Source organism: Macrobrachium nipponense, chromosome 4, assembly GCF_015104395.2.
Source record: "Macrobrachium nipponense isolate FS-2020 chromosome 4, ASM1510439v2, whole genome shotgun sequence".
In the NCBI taxonomy this organism is placed as follows: domain Eukaryota; kingdom Metazoa; phylum Arthropoda; class Malacostraca; order Decapoda; family Palaemonidae; genus Macrobrachium; species Macrobrachium nipponense.
This window is the reverse complement of record NC_061100.1, coordinates 136,024,870-136,046,748: the sequence shown is the minus strand read 5'-3', so window position 1 is coordinate 136,046,748 and position 21,879 is coordinate 136,024,870. Positions and strand designations below refer to the sequence as shown.

Here is a 21,879-nt window from a genome sequence, read left to right as displayed (position 1 = left end):
TTGTCTTACAAGAATAGAAGATTTCTTCTTTAAAGGATTCTCCTTCTTGGCCAGGAATGATGGCCTAGGGGATAACAATAACTGGTTATCAGCAGTTTGTGTGATATATAGTCTCCGTCTAAGAGAGCCCAATTCACTAATATATGCTCCTGATGCTAATGCTACCAGGGAGACTGCTTTTTGAAGCATGCATGTGGTGGTTACATTAGGTCCGTTGAATTGAGGAGTACATAAAAGTTTGAGTACCTTATTCAGGGACCAAGTAATTGGAAGTCTTTTGGGAGTGGGTCTCTGTAACGAAAAAGACCGCAGAAGGGAAGTGACAACTTCTATGTTGGAATCATTCCCAGATCCATAAAGCATGGGTTTTCCATATGGACTGGCATTGCCGGATAGATGATGTCCACAGTTTTTGCACTAGTACCTAGCAATATTGGGCGAGTAGTTTTCACTGTAGATTATATTTTAAAAATCCATACGTGAAGGTCTCGGCTTAGAAAGGAGGATGCATAAACGACTTTCCCTCCTACTTTCTGGGATAGTACAGTGGATGGTAATGGAATTGACCTCTTTGTCTGCTGCTGAAGTAGTAGGAACCAATGCCTGTTTGGCCAATTTGGGGCTATTAGGTAAGCTGTTCCTTTGAAGGTTAGGAGCTTGTTCAAAACCTTCGAAATCTGGGACAATAGAGGAAAAAGATAAATCATCTTCCAGTTGTTCCAGTCCTGTAGGAAGGCATCTCTCACTATTGCTTGATTGTCCACATTTGGGGACACATATACTGAGAGTTTGAGATTCTTGTATGTGGCAAAATGTGGACACATACTGGTAGTTTGTGATTCTCGTATATGGCAAACAAGTCAAATTCTGGTTGTGGAAGTAGGGTGTATATTATTTGAAAGGACCACTCTGTTGAGGCTGTTATGTTTCTTGACAGAGTCTGCTATTAAATTGAGCGACCCTGTAAGTTGAGTTGCAGACAAATGCCACTTCTTTTCCTCTGCTATCCAAAGAATTGCTAACATTACCATATTGAGAGGAGGTGAGCGTGATCCCAATTTTTTTATGCGACATTGCAGTCGTATTGTCTAGGACCAGCAGAATGTGTGTCTGTTCCGGAGCTTTGAGTTTCTTTAGAGACAAAAAGAAAGCCATTAGCTCTAGGAAAATGATATGACAATTCCTTAGAGTAGCTGACCACCTCCCCACTACCTGATGATCCTCCCAACATCCTCCCCAACCTGTCAAAGAGGCATCTGTGTGTATTGTTACTTTTACAAATGGAGGAGTCAGGTTGACCTGTTTTGCCAGAGATTCCTTCCATGTCCATGGCCGAAGTTTCTCACCAAGTTTTTTATGCATTTTGTGAGATTTGTCTCGCATCCTGTTTCTTGCATGTGACATCCAAAATTTATTCACGTTTTTCAGTTGCAACCTGAGTATTGGAACTGTTATAGATTCAAACTGTAGCAGACCCATCATCGCTCTAATTGCCGTCTGGAAGCAATGGGCTGTGAAGAACCTTTTGAAGTTTTTTCTTATTCTGTTCTGAGTTTTGAGGGGAAGATACAAAAGGCCGTGAACCGTGTCCCAACACATTCCCAGCCACTGAAAATGTGTGCTGGGTGTAATATGAGATTTTTTCCAATTTATAATAAAGCCTTTTAACTGGAGTCTGTTGACTACTGTTCCTAGGTTTTTCAGGCACTCTTTTTCTTGTGGCTCCCCAGACTAACCAGTCATCTAAATAAGCTATCACATGTATTCCTTCTTTCCTGAATTCCCGAACAACTACCGTTACCAATTTTGTAAAGATTCTCGGGGCAATGTTTAGCTCAAAAGGCATGACCTTGAGTCTGTATGTACTTTTTCCTATCCAAAACCCTAGGAAGGGGCGGAAGGGAATGGCAATAGGGACATGCCAATATGCGTCTTTCAGATCTATAGAAACTGTCCAGGTCCCTTTTGGAATGACAGAACGTACTTGGGCAATGGTAGTCATTCAAAACTTTTGGCAAACAATGTGTTTGTTCAATGTTGATAGGTCAAGGATCACCCTTCAATCTGAAGAATCCTTTTTGGGAACACTGAAGAGATGTGCCTGGTGACGAATGTAAGGATGTTTCTCTATGGCTCCTTTTAAGGGGGCCTTCTGCACGTAATCTTTCATAGAGGGGTCCGGTTTTTGAAAGAACCCTTTCAAAGGTGGAGGGGGGTGAGACCATTTCCACCCTAGTCCGTTGAGAATAATGCCGTGTCCCCAAATCCTTTTGAAACTTCTGAAGTCGACCCCCGACCAAACAGTTCCTATTGGGATCCCCCCTTCCTCTGCCTTTTCCCTTAATGGGCATTCCAGGTGTTGCTTTTCCTTTTCCTCTATAATTTGGTTTTTGGACTTTGTGAAAAGGATACACTTTTTGCTGTGCAGGTTTTTGTCCCTTTTGAGGGCGCTGTCCCTCTGACTACCTACCTGCGTATGAGGAGAGCTATTGGAAGTAAATGGAGGCCTATATGATTTTCGATAAAAGTGTGCCTTTTTTTTGGATTTGGTAAGGGGATAAGGGAAATTTCTGGTTTTTTGTTTCCTGATATCTTTTCCCAGTAGATCATACACTGTGCAATTTTGTTGACATGCTTGTTCTTTTATTTGAGTCACAATAGACTCCTCAAACAGGTCTCGGCAGAAGGCATTAGACTGTAATAGGGTAGTCACATTGGGAAGCGACTTGTTGGAGTTTCCCAGTACTTCCACTCGTGCTTTTATGGGCCAGTCGAAAAATTCATAGTTAGCTTCCTATAATGTTCTCATAAGGCTTTTAGCCGCAACAGCATAAATCATCCTAGATTCTTCTGGAAGCCTTTTTGTGACTACTTCTAACAGTGAGGAAGTGGTTAAGACACTAAGGAGGTGGGTCCTAGAACGAAACTCTGATGCTATGTACCTTCTGAAATCCTTCTCATTGGAGTGCCAAATTGCGAGTTGCAATATCTAGGAGGAGTATCAAAGGGAAGTTGTAGTGTTGACCATTCTTCAGTGCCGTTTTCTGAAACCAGGATAACTGAAGCAAATGGTTTTAGTTTTGCCAATGGTTCACGCTTTCTGGTTACTACATAATTTTGAAAACATGTTTTCACATGGTTTATAACTTTAAAGGTGAAGGGGCAGAAGGCTGGTGGTACATGGTGAGCCACCTGAGTTTTGTTCATAATGGCGCTATAAATTCCTGTCCCATTTACCTGGTGAAGAGTTTCATCTACAGCTCTTAATGCCAAATTGCCAGCTAAGAGAACATTTTCCTTTTGAGGTTTCTGCACATCTGGCACAGGTGGTATCAGGTGCCATTCAGTGTTAGGAAAGGCAGCCCTGTCCCTAAACTCAACATGTACTACTTCTATCTTGGTCTTTCTCTCATTAATAAGATACTTACCATGCAGAGAAAACACACATTGAGGCATCTCGCCATGGGCTATCAACATCAGAGTAGGATTTTAGTGTGTCTGCTAGATTTTGGTCGTAAGACTCATAATAACTGGAACTGGCCATTTTGTTGGTTCCAGTTGGGTTTGCACGCTTAACTCTTGTTTGGGCAGATTTGGTTTCAATTCTCCCCATTCTATTGCAAGATGCAGGACGTTTACATTTTGGTGTATCATTCAGTATGTTCATTATCTGTTGCCTTTCAGCAGCAAAGCATCTTTGATGTCATTCATTATTTCCTTGAGAAGGTGATCCAATACCGCAAACTGTGTATCCCTTTTGGGGGAGCTTGTGAAACTTAACTGTATATATACAGCTGAGCTGCAGGTGTCTGTTCCCCAGGAGGCAGAAGTCCTGGATGAATTGCTATAACCCTCTGAATTTGCTGTTATTTCCATTGGGTTCAGGTGGATCCTTATATCCCTTTTGGGGGAAGCATCCTGATCAGCTTCTAAAAGCTGCACAGGAGATTGACTTTCATCTACAATGTTTTTCCCATGGTTGATTGACATCTGTGTCTCTGGTCCTTCTGGGTTCAGCAAGGTTCTTTCAGTATCAATGTCTACCTCAAAGTCTTTGAACACTTCACCTTTTGGTGTGGATTCCTCTAATTCCTCCTCAGGATGTACCTGGTGGATATTGGTGACTGCTGTTATTAGGTTTTGGCCCAAAAATGGAATGTCAGAGAAGGGTTTAAATATATGCTGCTGGAGTTTTGCCGAATAGATATAATCTTCCCCTTCCTCACCTTTGCTAAACCCTAGGACCCATCGAAACAGTCTAAAGCAAGCAGTTTCATCTTTAAAGCTTGCTGCCAAGAGCACGCTACAATTCTCGTACATATCAGGTGACCAAACAAATTAGCCCTGATCATTACAGGTACTATGCCTATGGCAGGTGGTATGGGCAGTGCCCACTGGCAAAAATTGCACTGAGCAACCAGCTACGGCACACTTTAATAGAGGGTCAATTCTCAAGATGGCCCTATAGTGAAAAAACCAAGTTGTTATTAGAAAAATTTTATTTTAGTATAAATTATTTTTAATACTTGAAAGCCGTAAATATTATCAAGTAGTAGATATCATTTTATAAGACACTTTGACTACAAATGTACATTTCTAGTACATTCTATTAATTATTTAGGCAATTCTATGCACTAACTCCGCACGGACTGTAAGGAACAGTCCTGTAAACACAGAGGCCACTAGGGACTGGGGCGTCAAATGTCATTTTTTCTGTTTCTGATACTAGTCCCTGGGGTTAAACTCAACCCCCCAACAACAATTGTTAAATTTCAATTAACAACTCAATTACTTTTAGAGAATTGTAATTTTCATATAACTACTTAACGCAAAATTATTACCTAGATCTACCTAAATCTGTGTTAACTCAAACCTTTCGAGGTTTAAATTATCTTTGAAGCCTTGTTTATTTTTATATTACTTAAAACTTAGTCCTTATATATTGGTTATGTTTAGGTTTAGACTTTTGCAAATGGATACTGTGAGTTTGTGAGTGTAACACCTACCCTAAGTCAATAGTTTACACATACAGTGGAACCCCCATTTTCATGGGGGATGTGTACGAGACCCCACCCCCAATAAATATAATCCTTAAATACTTGAAACCCATCTTAAATCACTTTGAACTGCCTATTCTATTAGTTCAAACAAGAAAATCCCTCTAAAAATACTTATGCCTGAATATTTTAAGTTTTATCATGAAAAGTGCATTTAGTCTTGAAACTGATAGGAAAGTACAGTAATCAGTGAACATTTCTCAGTGAAAAATACAGTGAATTAGCGATTTTCCAGCGAATATCTGTATACTACAACTACGTATATGGTCCGTAAAGAAACCTGTGACTAGGCGTCTGCGATTCTTGAGAACGCGAATAAGGGGTCAACTGTACACATTTTGTATCTCACTGTATGGTGCAAACTAATAAGAAAGTAGCTGTATAAAAATACATTAATGGTCATAAAAACAATAGTAGGCTGTGGCTAAAGACAGGAATGCTACCTACCTACTGAACTGTCATGAGAAGAGAAAAAGAAGGGGTTGCATTTTTTTAAAAAGTGTATTTAAGTAGTATACAGGCGGCCCTCGGTTAGCGGCAGGGGTTCCGTTCCTGGCCGCCGACACTAAGTGATTTTCAAAGCGATTTTAAAGCCTACGGCCGCTGCACACCTTTCAAAACTCTAGACCAGTCAAAGGCACCATAATCCCACAATGACACAATCAGTAAAATTATATTTATGCAGTATAGTACTATAGAATTTACTGTACAGTACATTATAGCATTATAAATACTGTAAAGTAAAAAGGCCTAGCTTTAATCCTTTGGGTGTCTAGAGTATGTAAAGATATAATAAGGTTTATACAGTTACGATAATTCGTCTTACGATAGTCCGATTTTATGAGAGACCAAATTACAATAGCCTAACTTTATCCCATTTTCTAGCTACACAAGTTCAATAACAGCAAAAGAAAATGATGAAAGTATGGTTTTAACGTTATACTCGTTGCATGAACGTGTACAGCCATGAACAACCGAACGAGAAGAGACTTTTTTTTTTCGTTTCTAAGTACAACCGAATTGGATAACATCCATTTTCCTTGTACTTCAATCATCGTACTACGGTACACTATTACCGTAGTTGTTATAAATGACGTTATGTAGAATAGAACAGAGATATCTTAATGTAATAACTTTATTCGCTATAGATCAAAGATCAATCGGGAAATATACTGTTAAATTTAAACCTAGTTATAACTGAAGCTGAGAAAACTGTTCAGGCTGCTAATGACTATTATCGTACATCGGCAACAAGGATAAAACTCCAGTAAACGTATGCCATCAAACACAACCGTAGATAAAACTGAGATAAAATCATTTTAATCAAAACTACTGTGCTTGAAAGAACACATTTTACTGTTGGTTTCACACCGATATAAGATAACGTAAAGTTCGTATTACGATGATATAAAGGTGAATTGCGAATGGAACCACGTAATTTTTTTAAGCAATAAACGTAATCTGTTAACGAAAAAAAATAGTTCACATTCACAACGAGACATATTCAATTCATACTTCCACCTAAAAACACGTTGTATAAGGAAAAATAACCTTGTCTCGTAGAAGTCAAGTATCTAGATATTTGTTTATGCTAACTAGAAGCAAGAGAATTCGCTCAGAATTGCGTTCATTAATTATGGCGAAACAAATTCGTATTCGCCATCAGCTGATTTCAAACCACAACATCAGCCATCCCGCGGAATACTGGTTTAGATTTGCCGTAGTATTTTATAATACAATAATATGAGAATATATACAATATTATTGGATACAGTGAAGTAATGTATAACTTGTTAAAGGATTTATGGAAAAGATGCATAATTAATAAAATCACACCATGCATTTTTCGGAACAGTGGCGGACAAGAACGAACATGAAAGAACATCCCCTGACAACGTAGAGCGTAGTTATAAAGGCTGCCTTAATTTGTATCATATTTATGTATAAAAATAAAAATACCCTATACGTAATATATTTTCATACACATTTTAAACATAAATGCATAAGCATTTAAAAAATCGACACATCGATCGCTAAATTTGCACTTTCTTTTTTTTTTTTACGATATTTTCGGAAGAGCGCCAGACGGCAGCTTACAAGAAAAAACATGAAAAAAACATCGTATTTGATAACGTAAAGGGCAGTTTCAAAAGCTGCCTTTTTATCATATTTCTGCACAGAAATAAAAATACCCTATACGTAATACATTTTCATACACATTTTAAAGATAAAAGCATGAACATTTATAAAACTGACACATCGATCGCTAATTTGCACTTTTTCTAACTCAATATTTTCGGAAGAGCGGCAGGCGGCGGCTCACAAGAAAGAACATTAAAAAACATCGCATTTGATAACGTGAAGGGCAGTTTCAAAAGCTGCCTTTTTATCATATATCTGCACAGAAATAAAAATACCCTATACGTAATACATTTTCATTCACATTTTAAACATAAAAGCATGAACATTTATAAATCGACACATCCATAGCTAAATTTGCACTTGTGTAACTCGATATTTTCGGCATAGAACATTGTCAGAAGCATATATTTTACCCTAATACTTATGTAATAACTCTCCAATAAAATCTTTTAATATAATTTGCAAAACCTTTATGGTCTAAACGGCATTTCTACAAATTATGAAATCATTAGACAACGGCGCTAGCAGCGCTGTTAACTGAAAATTGTGCCGTAAAAATACCTTAAAATGCCTTATTTTTTTTAATTAATATCTTTGACGACAGCCGTAAAACCGATTAGCCGCTGAGCGATTGCGCCGTTAACCGCGGGCCGCCTGTATTTAGTTACAAATAGGGACAAAAAAAGGTATATAATTGCCTTTTGCATAAAGTTTAAAGTGTGATGGATGTTGGAGGCTCTCTCGCTTTTCTTTACAAAAGAGAAGAGCTTTTCACCCTTGGTGATTATACCTCTTATAGTAAGCAATGTGTTAATAGTGTTTCCACGTAATACCCGGCGTGTAAGCCGGAGAGTACTGTCCATTTGCAGATATACTAATAGTCTTTCTGCTCCAATCAGTGTCTTAGAAATCTTTCAAATCACAGCTAATCGAGACCTACTGGTCCTGGGAAATGGGTAAAAGAATGCAGTGTATGTGCTAGTGCTTGGCCCTTCCTTTACTACAAAAATGTCATACGACCAACCTCCAACTGTTGCGCAAGTGACCCTTGCACCTACTGGTGCCTGTGCCCCACACACAGGTTCCATACTCGCAAACAACTGTCTTTACTTTATACAATACCAATTGAACCGTTCCGATTCTTTACTTTATACAATACCAATTGAACCGTTCCGATGTTGAGTCTGCTATACAATCTGTCAGTGATGCCTTCTCCAATGAGGAAATTAACGTTGCACATACGAAATACAAAGATCTCATACCAGAGAACATTCTCAAGGAGCAATCCATTAAACACTTGTCCTCTCACATGAAACTATCATATATCATCAAGTGGCTAAGGACCTAATCGGTGGAAATCTACGCTGATGACCCTTACAATCTGCCTCCAAAGGGGCCTGTTGACCTAAGCCAACCTGCGGTGTACCACACGGCAGAAAATCCCTTCCAAACAGCAAAGTCCCTCTCTAAAATAATTGGAAAGAACTCGGATAAAATCGAGGAGACAAATGAAAAATGTTCAAGAATCTGGGACGTGATCAAAGGACTACAGGAATCCCTAGAAAGTCTTAAAACTGCGGGAACAAATAATTTGCACGAATCTGGGATGCGATCAAAGGAGTGCAGGAATTGCTAGACAAACACGCAGATAGCCACCAGACTCCTTTGAATGTGGCATCCATTTTTTTTCTCACCTCCCAGCAACACGGAAGAAATGAGGGTGCGACATGAAGTTGAGATGGCCATACCCACCCAGGCGCCAACTGGCCTCTCTCCCTCGTTCGAAGAGGCTTACAGGATTACCTGCCTATTTCAACACCTCGATTTTCTTAAAGATGAGAATTGCAGACCTAATATAATACTTTCAAGACATAACCTAATCTGGGATCAACCCCTCCCTGGAATATTTTTGGCCTCAAGAGAAACATTCCTCTCCTAAACATGTTCTGCAAAAACTTCAAAGGCATCATTGCATTGCAAGAAATGCTCCTCTAGCCACATGACCTTGTCATCTGCGATTCAATACATGAAGACTTCAGAACTTTCTTGACTTCATCGATGCATCGATTAATTTTAGCCAGTCACGCAAAAGGGGGCCTTTCTTTCCTGTGGCATAAATGGCTAAACAACATGGTAAATGTGAAGACCTACAGGAGTGAAAGATTGCTGGGGATTCAGGTGACAGTAGGGGACTCTAAAATCCTAATAATTAATGTTTACATGCCCTGGGAAAATAACAATAATTTTTATCAATACTGCATGAACCTAGCTGAGTTAGACAGTATTATTCACGACTCTCCTGCTGATCATATTTGTATAATCGGGGCCCTTAATTCTCATCCCACAAAACAATTTTACAATGAACTCACTCGCTTCTGTCAAAATCATGCTCTCCATATTAGCGATGTAATGCTCCTCCCTTCCTCCTCCTATTCATATGTACAAAATAGAGTGGACAATTACAACCTCCTGGTTGGACCATACCATCACATCTCCACAATTTCATGATTCTATTATCACCTGCAATATTTGCTACGATATTGCAACAGGCTACAATCACATCACATTACAGGTGTCATTCAGTACCCCATTGCTCCGTACTGTGAACCCCCTAACTGACCACCCACCAGCTGTAAACTGGGATTTTAAAAACGAACAGAAAACCTGATACTTTAGGGCGACCACAGAAACCAGACTGCGGTCAATAGTTCAACTGGCAGACGCCTAACTTTGTACTAACACAAATTGTAGAAATGACCACCACAGGAGGGATCTGAATGAATTCTATTCGAACATAATTTCCACTATGCTTGCTTTGGGCAGGGCTACCTTTAGATTTCGTCAAGGTAATTCTCTTAATATACTACCTGGATGAAATGACTTGGTTAAAGATCTGTATTCATGAGAAATGTTTTTACAGCGGAGGCAAAATGGTAGCCCGAGGGAAGGACACTTCATTACTAATGAGACAGGCGGGAGCGCAGTTCAAATTTGCTCTTAAGCACTGCAGATTAAATGAAAAACAACTAAGAACCGATGCAATGTCTAGAAACTTAGAATCCAGTGACTATCCCCATCTTTGAAAAGATATCCAGTCCTTAAATCCCAAAACTAAAAAGTTGTCACAGAGAGTAGGGGAAGCAGTCGGTGACAAGGCTATCGCAAGTATGTGGTGCGATCACTTCAGCAATATCCTAATTGCATAAACGATCAAGACTCCCAAAGGGATGTAGATAACCTCCTTACTGATAATGTTCAATTTCATTTTGCAGACCGTATTACGCCAGGTAACATCAGGGATGCCATAAACAGCCTACCTAATAATAAATCGCGTTTGCGACGGTCTTCCCTCAGAAGCTCTCAAATTCTGCCATCCAATAAAACTACATTTTGCTAGCTGCCCTATTCAATCAGTGCATAATTTGTCAATTCCTTCCAGACTCCCTAGTCTTAGTTCACTTGATAACATTCATAAAAAAACAAGCTAAAGTTTGCAGCTGACCCTGGCAATTACCGGCCAATTGCAATCACAACAATCGCGTCGAAGTTACTTGAGTTGGCTCTTCTAATGAGACTTCTCCCCTTTCTACACACCAGATAACCAGTTTGGATTTAAAGCATACCACTCAACCGACAACTGCATATACATTCTGAAAGAATTGCTGAACTATTACCTATCATCAGCCTCTCCTGTTTTCCTATGTTTTGTGGATGTGAGAAAAGCATTTGACAGAGTAAACTGCCTGAAGCTCTTCCTGAAGCTGCATAAAGAGGCACACCCCTATATTTAATTGGCATTTTATATTGCTGGTTCTCCACACAGCAATTGTGTCAAATGAGGTAACGTATTGGCGCACACCTTTGGCTCCCTAAATGGGCTTTGGCAAAGTGGCATTGTCTCTCATTACTTGTTTAATATGTACACAGATGCCTTGAATGTCAAACTGAACTCACTCCCAATTGGATGCACTGTCAATGAAACAACTATAAACAACATCTGTTATGCTGACGATTTGGTTCTGATTTCCCCATCAGTACAAGGTCTCCAATGACTCATCGACACTTGCCGCTAATATTCAGAGGAATTTTATATCCTATACAAAGAAACCAAGCCCCAGTATATGCTGCTGTTCCTGAGATCACTTATGCAAATTGCAAACAACAAATTTTCCTTGGAAATCATTGGCTAGAATTTCCGTATTTAGGTCACATTATCCCGGACAACCTAAAGATACGGCAAACATAGAGGCATCGTAAACTATATGCAACTGGCAACATATTGCAAGGAGGTTTCCCTTCTGTCACCAAGAATTGAAACTGCTGCTCTTCCACTCGTATTGCTACAGCATCTATGGGTGTTCCCTGTTGACGAACTACACCAGGGAGACTGTTGTTCATAATGACATTCTGAGATGCCTCACAAACACTCCTCGCCACACAGATGTTTACAGAAAAACACCTGGACAATTTAAAAATCATTGTGAGGCGAACAATGTCCAGTCTGATCACCCGACTGCGAAACAGCAGCAATTCACTCATACAAAGCATCCTAAGTAGTGAGGCAAGATCTAAATTGTGGGGAAGATGGGAAAATAAGGCGTTTGTTCCTTAAATGACTTAATCTCTGTTGTTGCAAAATGTTATCTGCAGAATCTGTCATTATTATTGTTTTCTATGATTATTGTCATTACTGGTATTTTCATGGTTTCATTATTTCAGTGATTATAGTTTTTACATTCAATTTTTTAACTATTCTGAATCTTAGTATGATTATGACTATTATTTTGACTACCATCTTTTAAACTACCTCAGAAAGTATGGATATTGCCAATTAATCTTTGTATTTTTTATCATGTTATCTTTCGTATCAAGACTGTATGTTATTGTCTATTCTTTATATATTCCATGTATATGGCCTTGAGCTGAAAATAAAAATTATTATTATTATTATTATTAGAGTTACATGGGTATTAAAAGGTTAGGTGAAGACAGATAGGGAGTTACCCATGGACACCCATAGATTTTTTTTACTCACCCTTATCCAACAGGGATAATTGAAGGACTACTGTAACAAAATGCCTAAATAGTATACAGATAAAAAGATGCCCGAGTTCCCTAAACTGCAAACTTGTATTTGAAAAAGATTTCAAAATGCATACCTCTACAGGTGCAACATCCTTTTCTGCACTGTCATGGTCACGTCCCTCTCTCTTTAAAAGCTGATTAAAAGATGTAGTCAAACTTTTCTTTGCTCGTCGTAAAGAGGATTCTAAATTAGTTCCAATCTGAAAATCTGGCCTGAAAAACAAATGCTCTAAAAAGTTTCAAGGAAAATCTGGTGGTATAAAACAGTTAGAAAATAAAGTGTACAAAACTGCTATTAAATTTCTATTCAAATACTCAATTACTGGTAAAATCTTTAAAAAAATAACTTTAACGAATCATGTGAAACAAAATACTTTTCAATAATATGATAAATCAGAAAAATTTGCAGAAGTCCATATCAGAAAAAAAGTCACTGACAATCACTTGCAAAAGGGAATGCATAAAAAATTTAATATTTTTAAACTGTATTGTTTTTTAACTATACAGACCCATAATTATCTTAAGAATTAGCTGACCATAGCGGAAAAAGTACATTGCTAAACTGACAAACAATTGGTAAACCACTGGCTTACTCACCGAAAATTTTTTAGTTAAGTTCAGGGTTTTACACAGAATGTAAAAATTTTTTAATCAATTTGTATTCTTTTTAATCAATTTGTATTCTTCACAAGTAACAAACCTGAGGTCTTAACATTAGGATAATCTAGCAACAGCTGGAAATCCGGTAAAATTAATGAAAAAAAACTTGTGTAATCCAGGGACTATTGGGATTTGTACCTGCTCACAAGATATTAGGTAGTTCCCATAATATCTTGTGCATCCCGTAAGTTCATCAGTTACTCTTCCAACCCAGTTTTGACTGCCATAGGGGTGGTTTGAGGTAGGCCTTTATATGTCAAGACCTCAGGTTTGTTAGTTATAAAAAATACAAATTGATTAAAAATTTTTCATTTGTTCATATAGGAACCAAACCTTCGATCTTAACATTAGGATAGACTTACTTGTTGGTGGGAGGTAAGTATCCTTAACTGACTGGGACCTTTAGTTCATTTCCAAATAAAAATATTCTAGACAATCGACTACAGCTTCAGAACCTAAGATATATGAGAATCTATTGGTTCCTCTCTCTCCTGTATGTAAATCTGTTATCATCCCACTCTCTCCCAGCTACAGAGAGGGGTGTGTTGCTACTCAAAAAAAACATCCTAAGCTATTGATTACCTTAACAGTATGGCTGTCTCACTCACAGCGCCTCAGTGGCATGGTTGGTATGGTGTTGATGTCCCACCTCAGTGGTTGCGAGTTCGATTCTCAGCCATTCCATTGAGGAGTGAGAGATGTGTATTTCTGGTGATAGCAGTTCACTCTTGACATGGTTCGGAAGTCACGTAAAGCCGTTGGTCCCGTTGCTGAATAACCAATGGTTCAATGCAATGTAAAAGCGCCATACAACAATAACTGTTTCACCCACCTGTATCTAGTCTATTCTAACTTATGATGGTATTCTTCCTCTTATTTCCTTTAGGCAAAGCAGATAGAAAATGTAGGATAGAAACAAGACCAGTCACCTCATTCATTCTACTTCCATACCTTCATCTTAAGACTAGATACTAACTGACCTGCCAGGGGTACTGGATGAGTTATACTACTACTTGTTGAGCAGCCACCCCTGGACCCAAGGAAAAATTGTCCAAGGATCTATGGGCAACAAATTTTTAAATAAAAGGAAGTGAAAATTGTTTGAAGTAGCCAAACACCAGCTTTCAAAATCCTCTCAACAGATATATTTTTCTTTAATGCCAATTAGGAGCTCTGGCCTCTGCTGTCGTGAGCTCTAACTCTCCCAAAATTATTTGACCTTCCAAATTCGGTTAAATAAGGGATTTTGACGTAGGAAAAATCTATTTCTGGGTGATTGGCTCGTGTCGCCCTATGAAAGGATCCTTAACATCATTCTTTCTAGGTAAAATTAATCTAAAATTACCAGAGAAAACAAAATTAAGAAAATGTCAGTAAAACTGACTCGCTCACTCTTTAAAAGAAGTGTCGGTATGAGAATAGGGGCGAGTGGGATCACTACCACGAGACATTCACCATTTAGACCTTCCAATCAAAATCCCCACTAGAGAGAGCTGATACCAACGGGCGATGCGGCCGCTACTACTACTACTAGGGACGCCACGGACAGCAGCGCCCCTAGCGGTCATCCTTAATCTATGAACATCTTGTCCTGCAGGGAGGGCAATCAATACAGGGTGGGTTTCATAGGGCGACACGAGCCAATCACCCAGAAATAGATTTTTCCTACGTCAAAATCCCCCCCTTTTCTGGGCTCAGCTCGTGTCGGCCTATGAAAGAGTACCAGAGAAACAGACAAGATGGGAAAAAGGACAAATGAAAATCAGTTGTAAAAAAAAAGAGGGATATAATATAAGTGAATCAGTTATTACAGAATATAAACTAAGTACTTAAAGCTAACTTATTCTAAACAATGACATAAAAGAAAGCCAGTAATGTAAAGTACTTAAAATTAAATTATAGTAAACATAGTAAAATACAATAATGCAGTGCAATTTAACAAAATAGATTCACTTAAATAATGTATTTACATAATATACAAACACATTGTGTCCTACCCTAGCATAAAAATAAGGGTAGGTACACTGAAGTACATTATAAGTACATAGTGTGGATGTCCCTAGCGAAAAAATAAGGGACAATCCACCAATATGATCTCAGCGGCTAAGGCTAGAGTATCCGAGTAACATGGCGATAGGGTGAGGCATGTTGGACGAGGTAGGTAGAAAGGAGACCTGGATCTATACTATGACTACTATACAGTATCAAGAGAAACAATGTTTCCCGCTGCTACTGCAGAAAATTTTAAAGATTCCAAGGACTTTAGATAGTGATGTTTAAAGACTGTCGGAGATTTCCATCCAGTATACTTTTTAAGATCCTCAAAGTTCATATGTTGAAAGTAATTAATTGAGGTGGCTACTCCCCTGATGTCATGTGCTTTTGGAAATGAATCAGGATTGGCTTGTTTAATGAAGTAAAGGATCTGTTGTCTAATACCTTTTACTGATAAAGTACCACCTTTTTCTCTCATGAAGAGAGAACCTGAGGATCTTGAGGATGTACGAGATAGAAAGGCTCTTAAAGTTGATACTGGGCAGAGAGAAGGATCTTGCGGAAGTGGGATAACTTTCCAAGGAGCCCACCTTGCAAGAGGATCCTCATTTTTAGCCAAAAAACTACGATCCAGAGCAAGCAGAACTTCTCCTGAGGGGAGGAATTCCACATGACCCGCATCTCTGGATAGAGCCGACAGTTCTGAAATTCTAGCTCCTGAAGCTAGGCTTAATAAGAATAATGTCTTTCTAAGAAGCATTATGAATGTACAAGACGAGTTGTCAGTATCTGATGCTAGTTTGAGGACATCATTTAAGAACCATGAGACTGTAGTAGTCCTTTGAGAAGGTCTAAGTCTAGCACAGGCTTTAGGGATAGACGTAAAATAAGATTCAGTCAGATCTATCTGGAAACCTAACTGAAAGATCTTCTTCAAAGCCGATTTATGAGTAGTAATAGTGCTAGCTGCTAAACCTTTTTCAAATCAAACAAGGATCTGAAAAAGGATATAGCTAAGTTAACTGTCATGGTTGTAGTGTTTTGATTCTTTTAGGAAGGATGCTAATTTTTTAACAGCTGAGTCATATTGTCTAATAGTTGACTCTCTCTTATCTGATTCTAGGAAGAGGATGTTTTGTGGATCAATGTTAGCATCTTTATTAGCCGCAAACATCATGAAGTCCATAAAGTTAGGGTCTGAAGAATTCCTGAGGAAGCGAACACAGTCCTCATTTGTACTGATTGTGACAGCTTGGGATTGGGAATCCGTTGAGGTCGGAGACCCAATTCCAGAAGCAGAGGATACCAGTTGCTCTTGGGCCAGTCTGGAGCAATCAGGGCTACTAGTCCCTTGAAAGTCCTTAGCTTGCTCAAGACTTTCAAGAGAAGATTCACTGGAGGAAAGACATAAATTTTTCTCCACTGATTCCAAATCTAACGACAGGGCGTCCGTGGCATAAGCCAGAGGGTCCAGGTTGGGGGCCACATAACAAGGGAGCTTGTGGTTCGCTTGTGAGGCGAAGAGATCTACTTGGAGACCTGGGACTCTCCGGCATATCCACTGGAATGACCTGTGTCTAGGGACCATTCTGATTCCAGAGGGACCGACCGGGACAAAGCGTCTGCTATCACATTTCTTACCCCCGCCAGGTGAGTGGCGGACAGATGCCATTTGTGTTTGTCTGCTAGTGCAAAGATGGCTATCATGACATGGTTCACATGTTTGGATTTGGACCCTCCCCTGTTGATGCAATGAACTACCACTGCACTGTCCAAAACTAGTCTTAGATGAGACTTTTCCGGGGGAAGAAGTCTCTTCAGGGTAAGAAATACTGCCATTGCTTCCAGAACGTTTATGTGAGCTGGCGGAACTGAACTGACCAAGTCCCCTGAACTTGTTTGAATTGAGAATATCCCCCCACCCGGACAGGGAGGCATCCGTGTGAATGGTTAACACTGGAAGGGGATATTGCAGGGGTACCCGTTTGGCCAGGTCCTTTACTTTTGTCCATGGACGGAGTTGATTGCGAAGGATCTGTGGAATTACTGACAACTTGTCTCGAGATTTGGCGTTTGCTCTCGATCGCCAAACTCGATTTATATCTTTCAGCCTTGCTTTTCAGGAGGATATCTGTCACTGAAGCAAACTGAAGAGAACCTAGGATTCTTTCCTGGCTTCTCCTGATGTTGCTTGCATTTGAGAAATTGTCTCACAGACTTGGCTATTTCTTTCCATTTGGCCACTGGAATTGACAGATTGTGGGAAGACAAATCCCATTGGATTCTTAGCCACTGAAAACGAGACTCCGAGTAAGTCTGGATTTCGTTTTGTTTATCTGGAACCCCAGATGTTTCCAGAAATTGAACTACCTTTTTCGTGGCTTTGAGACATTCCTCGACTGTTGGTGCCCAGATCGACCAATCGTCGAGGTATGCTGCTATCATTATTCCCTGAGTTCTCAATTGTTGCACCACTACTTCTGTTATTTTCGTGAATACCCTGGGGGCTACATTCAGACCGAAGGGCATCACTTTGAATGAGAATGTCTGATTTCCTAGTCTGAATCCTAGGAATGGGCGGAAGTGTCTGGCTATAGGGATATGATAGTATGCGTCTGTAAGATCGATGGAGCATGTGACGGCTCCAAACGGCGGAAGTAAGGTCCTTACCTGCGAGATGGTAAGCATTTTGAACTTGTCGCAACGAATGAAAGAGTTTAGCCTTGACAAGTCTAAGATTACCCTTCTTTTTGTTGAGCCTTTCTTTGGCACGCTGAATAAGCGACCTTGAAATTTTAGATGCTTGACTCTCGCAATAGCTCCTTTCTGAAGGAGTTCCTCCGCATAATCTGTTAATTCCTTTGATGGTACTTGATGGAATGATTTGATTGGAGGGGGATCTTTGATCCAACTCCAACCCAATCCCTTGGACACTATGCTCTGTGCCCAATTGCTGAACCCCCACCTGTGGCGGAAGAGGAACAGCCTCCCTCCTACCTGGGGAGCCTCACTGTTGTTGGGCGGGTTGACCTCCACGCCCTCTCTGAACTGCCTACTCCTTGTCGCTCTTCCGTGCCACGCTGGCGAAAGTGGCCTCTCGCTCTGCTACCTCTCGACTGCCTATTAAAGGGAGGGTAAGCCTGACCTTCATACATAGGGTTGAAGGCCGGCGAGAGTGCGTAGGAGGTCGAGGGTTGCGACTGAGGAGACAACAGGAGGATGGGTTGGGTCTGCTTCGAGGTTGAAGGTTGTCCCTGTTGGGTAACAGGGACGGCCTGAACGAATTGCTGCTGCTGCTGGTGTTTTTGGTAAGGCTGGAACCTTTTACCAGACTTCTTTAGTTTCTTACCAGCAGCGGGGGCGGATTCTTGTTTCCTCTTAGAGGAGATACCCCACCTAGCTCTAAGGCTCTGGTTGAGCCTAGCAGCCTCGTGGTGCACCTCATTTACAGCGGACTCTGGGAAGAGGTCCGCTCCCCCACATGCTGGAAGCCAGGAGTCTATTAGGTTCGTGCCTAATAGTGCATTCCTGCAGAACGTGCTTTCGGCAATTCCTCCTAGCTTGGAAGAAGTCGAAAGCATCTGCTGAACCGTTTGAAGCTGGGACTTGGCCAGAATCTTAAATAGAGGTTCTGTGCCATACGATAGAGCAGCCATCTCCGTGATAATTAGAGAATTGAGGGATCTGCCAAACCTAGTTCGAGCGTTGAACTCTGCCTGGATCAAGGAATCAGGCAGCCTTGGGAGCTTTTCGCCAAACTGGTCCATTGCACAGTCCGGTTTGAGCTTACCAAGCGTGAAAGTGGCAGGCAAGTTCTCCCACAATTCTCTGAAGGCTGGAAAGAGCGGAGAAGTAGAATCCGCTTCCCTCAGCTGTGGCATGGGCTCATCCTTGAGGACTGCCTGAAGAGTCCGCTTCCACTATTTTGGTAGCGAACGGAAGAGAAGCCTCCTCCTTCGTCGCAAAAATAGTAAAAGGACTCTTGAAAGCCTGGAGCTTAGTGTCGGTACACTCCCAGTCCTCAAGGCAGTGAACCCATTCCCGTTGAGCGTGCTCTCTACTATAGAGCACGTTCTCTTCGGAGATCTTGTCCTCCCTAGTGAGGCCGCTACGGTCAGCCTAGCATATCCAATGAAAGGCTGCGTCAATCCCGGAGGATAAAACTCGAAGTCCTCAATCCTTCGAGTTCCACACTCCGGGACAGAGATCATACCGTCCTTGAATGGAGCGTAAGCGGCCACTCTCCATGGGTTCTCCATGGAGGAAGGCTGGTAGCGACTCATAAGGTGGTAGCTGGAGAATACCAGCACTTGCTACTGGGGGGACTGGATGAGGAGCCTGAGCAAGCCCAGCTACTCGGTCCTCATTCCTCTCTAAACTCTTGTTTAGAGAGATCTTGGAGGACTGGCCCGACTGAGTCAAAGTGCTCGACAGTTGTGCGAACATCTGTTCGAACTTGGTTCCGAGGGCGGAGACCTGTGAAGCCTACCATCTCTCCTACCTGTTGCATCACCACTGCTGAGAAAGCAGTGGGATCAAAGGTGCTAGGTCCCGCTACTCCAACCGGCGTTGCCGAGTGGATGCGGTGGAGGCCGGAGAAGGCATTGGCTCAGCAGGAGCGCGAGCCTTTTTCCTTAGAAGCCTTGCTTCTAGAGCTCTTTGAATAGGAAGAGCTCGGCTTAGCCTTCACCGCGTCAGCATAGGAAGTCGAAGACTTCTTAGCTGAAGAAGACGACGACGACTTTTTTAGAAGTCGTCTTAACAAGGGTCTTCGGTTCTCTCTGTCCCTTCACCTTTGGGGGTACAGAGAGAGCGGGAGAGCGGGCAGGGATCTCAGATCCCAAAAAGCCTTGGAAAGAAGCAGTAGAAGAAGGGACAGGAGAAGATCCAGGAGCGCCCAAGGAAAGACCTTGGGACACCCGACACACCTACCTCAACCAACAAATTCTCCGCACCTACCGCCATATGCTCAATATTAAGGTCCAAGGTTGCGACGTCTGGGACCGTCTCCTGCGTGGCCCACGGGCCCCGAACGACTGCGCATCTCTTGCTGGATGGAGGCGATGAGAGGGGCTGCAGAGTGGGGTCAACATATCCTGTTGACTTGCCCCGGGGAAAGATCTGAACGGCCAGCTTCTTGTCCAAGATGTATGGCTGGCCCTTGGCGGCGTTCTTCCCGAAGCCGCCCACCCAAGCCTTCAGGGTTGCTAGGGCGACTTCCCTCACACCGGCAGCCTGAAAGAGAAGGCGAAATGCAGCTTCTAGTGGCTGGGGGCGGGCTTAACAAGCTTATGACTAAGTGTTGTTAGTGAATACAATTAAAGAAGGTCTACAATCGACTTACCACCCCCACCAGCTGACTGACAAGGTCGTAACAGATGGCGCAGGCTTCCGGGTGCCAGACGATCATGTCGTTGTGAGTCGTGGCACACGGGGCGTGAGATCTGCACTCATCGTGGGCGCAGGGGTCGTACAAAGTCGCATTGCACCCTAGGACCTGACAGTTGGTAGCCTGTAAGTGGAAAGATACATAAGTATCAGGAGAACACTTACAGCCTAACAATTGCTCCGCTGCATGCCGGAGCGAGAAAAGTTAGATTAAACCAGAGCCCCACCCGCCATAATACGTGTGGTAACAAGATGGTTGGAGTTTGTCCAAGGCTACGCCGGAGACAAGAGAAAGAATCCAACCACATGTGGTGGTGAAATATGAAACCACGACGGAAAACGACGGAGATAGTATACATACAATTATAATTCTATAAATTCATCGTAAAATTGGGAGGGTATATCCTTAAAAATAACGAAATAAATATCAAACTTTTCCCCCCGTCTACTAGAAGAGTGCCCGGGTAAGAAGCAAGCTCTCTTCCGGTAGCGGGGAAAAAAAAAGGGAAGGATATAGTAGGCAAGCAATAGAGCCAGCGAACTATAACCAAAGGTGCCCCGGCTGCGGCGGAAGGCTCCGTTCGTTATAGTGGGGGAAAGGTGGGACTGAGCAACTGGGGGGGGGGGGGGGGGGGGGGGGGGGCGTTCCCGGCGAAACGCGGCGGGAGAGAGGGGGGGGGTGGCCTACTCCTCCCTGTCCCAACAACTACCCGCTCGGTGACCTGGTACCCGAAACAAGTGGTCGCCCTATACCCCAGCTGGGAAGAACCCCTGGCCTCCTCAGAGAAGGAGGGAGGAAGGCTACTGAGGTTGTCATGGCAACCAAAGGGGATCCCCCAGACCCCTCCCCTATACCTGGTAAGGTGGAGGGAAGGGGAAGGGTAAGGTGCGATGGAACACGTGACCACAAGTGGCCTAAGCCGCGATAGCAACACAACCGTGGAAGGGCCACGTGAACCAGGCTGTACCAATACATGGGACATGCACCTAGGCTAGCCTAACACCCTAAATAGAACTAAAATTACATCGTAAAGATAGAAAAGACACTTTTAGTAAAAGAAAAAGAAGCGCAGGATGGAGGCAAACTGTTCCGAGGAACAGAAGCCTACTCGGAGCCAGCGATAGCCGATGAAGAGCAAGAGCCGGGATGCTGGGCCAGAAACACAGAATAGCCCTAAATACCAAACTAAGAGAATTGGTAAATGGGCTAACCTAGCTAAAAAGGCGATGTAAAAAACGATGAACGTGATATAGAAAGCCCATAAGTATAAGAAGTCCCAGTATGGAAGACCGGGAATTCTTAACATGAGGCAGCATGGCGCCGCCACGAGTCGACCGGGAAACCGTATATGACCTATTAGAAGGAAAATACTGGTCCCTGGAAGACTAAAATACGGTAAAATACTACTTATGAGGCACTTAACTTAGCCGATGCGATGGCAGCACGTTCCATGATGGAGAAGGAGGTAAATCCAAGAAATTAGCACACGAGCAAAAAATGCGTACAACGCTTACCGCTAATAATTAAGGATGAACGCTAGGGGCGCTGCTG

At 41.8% G+C, this 21,879-nt stretch overlaps 1 protein-coding gene across 3 annotated transcripts in view; it reads right to left on the bottom strand.

Annotated features, from left to right (window-relative positions):
* The window catches only part of LOC135211212 (TBC1 domain family member 1-like), a 307,524-nt gene that overhangs the window by 130,736 nt on the left and 154,909 nt on the right, over positions 1–21,879 (bottom strand). For all 3 annotated transcript variants that reach the window (XM_064244447.1, XM_064244445.1, XM_064244446.1), the window contains exon 14: positions 12,359–12,497. In XM_064244447.1, coding sequence (XP_064100517.1) covers positions 12,359–12,497 — 139 coding nt within the window. The remainder of the gene's footprint in view (positions 1–12,358; positions 12,498–21,879) is intronic.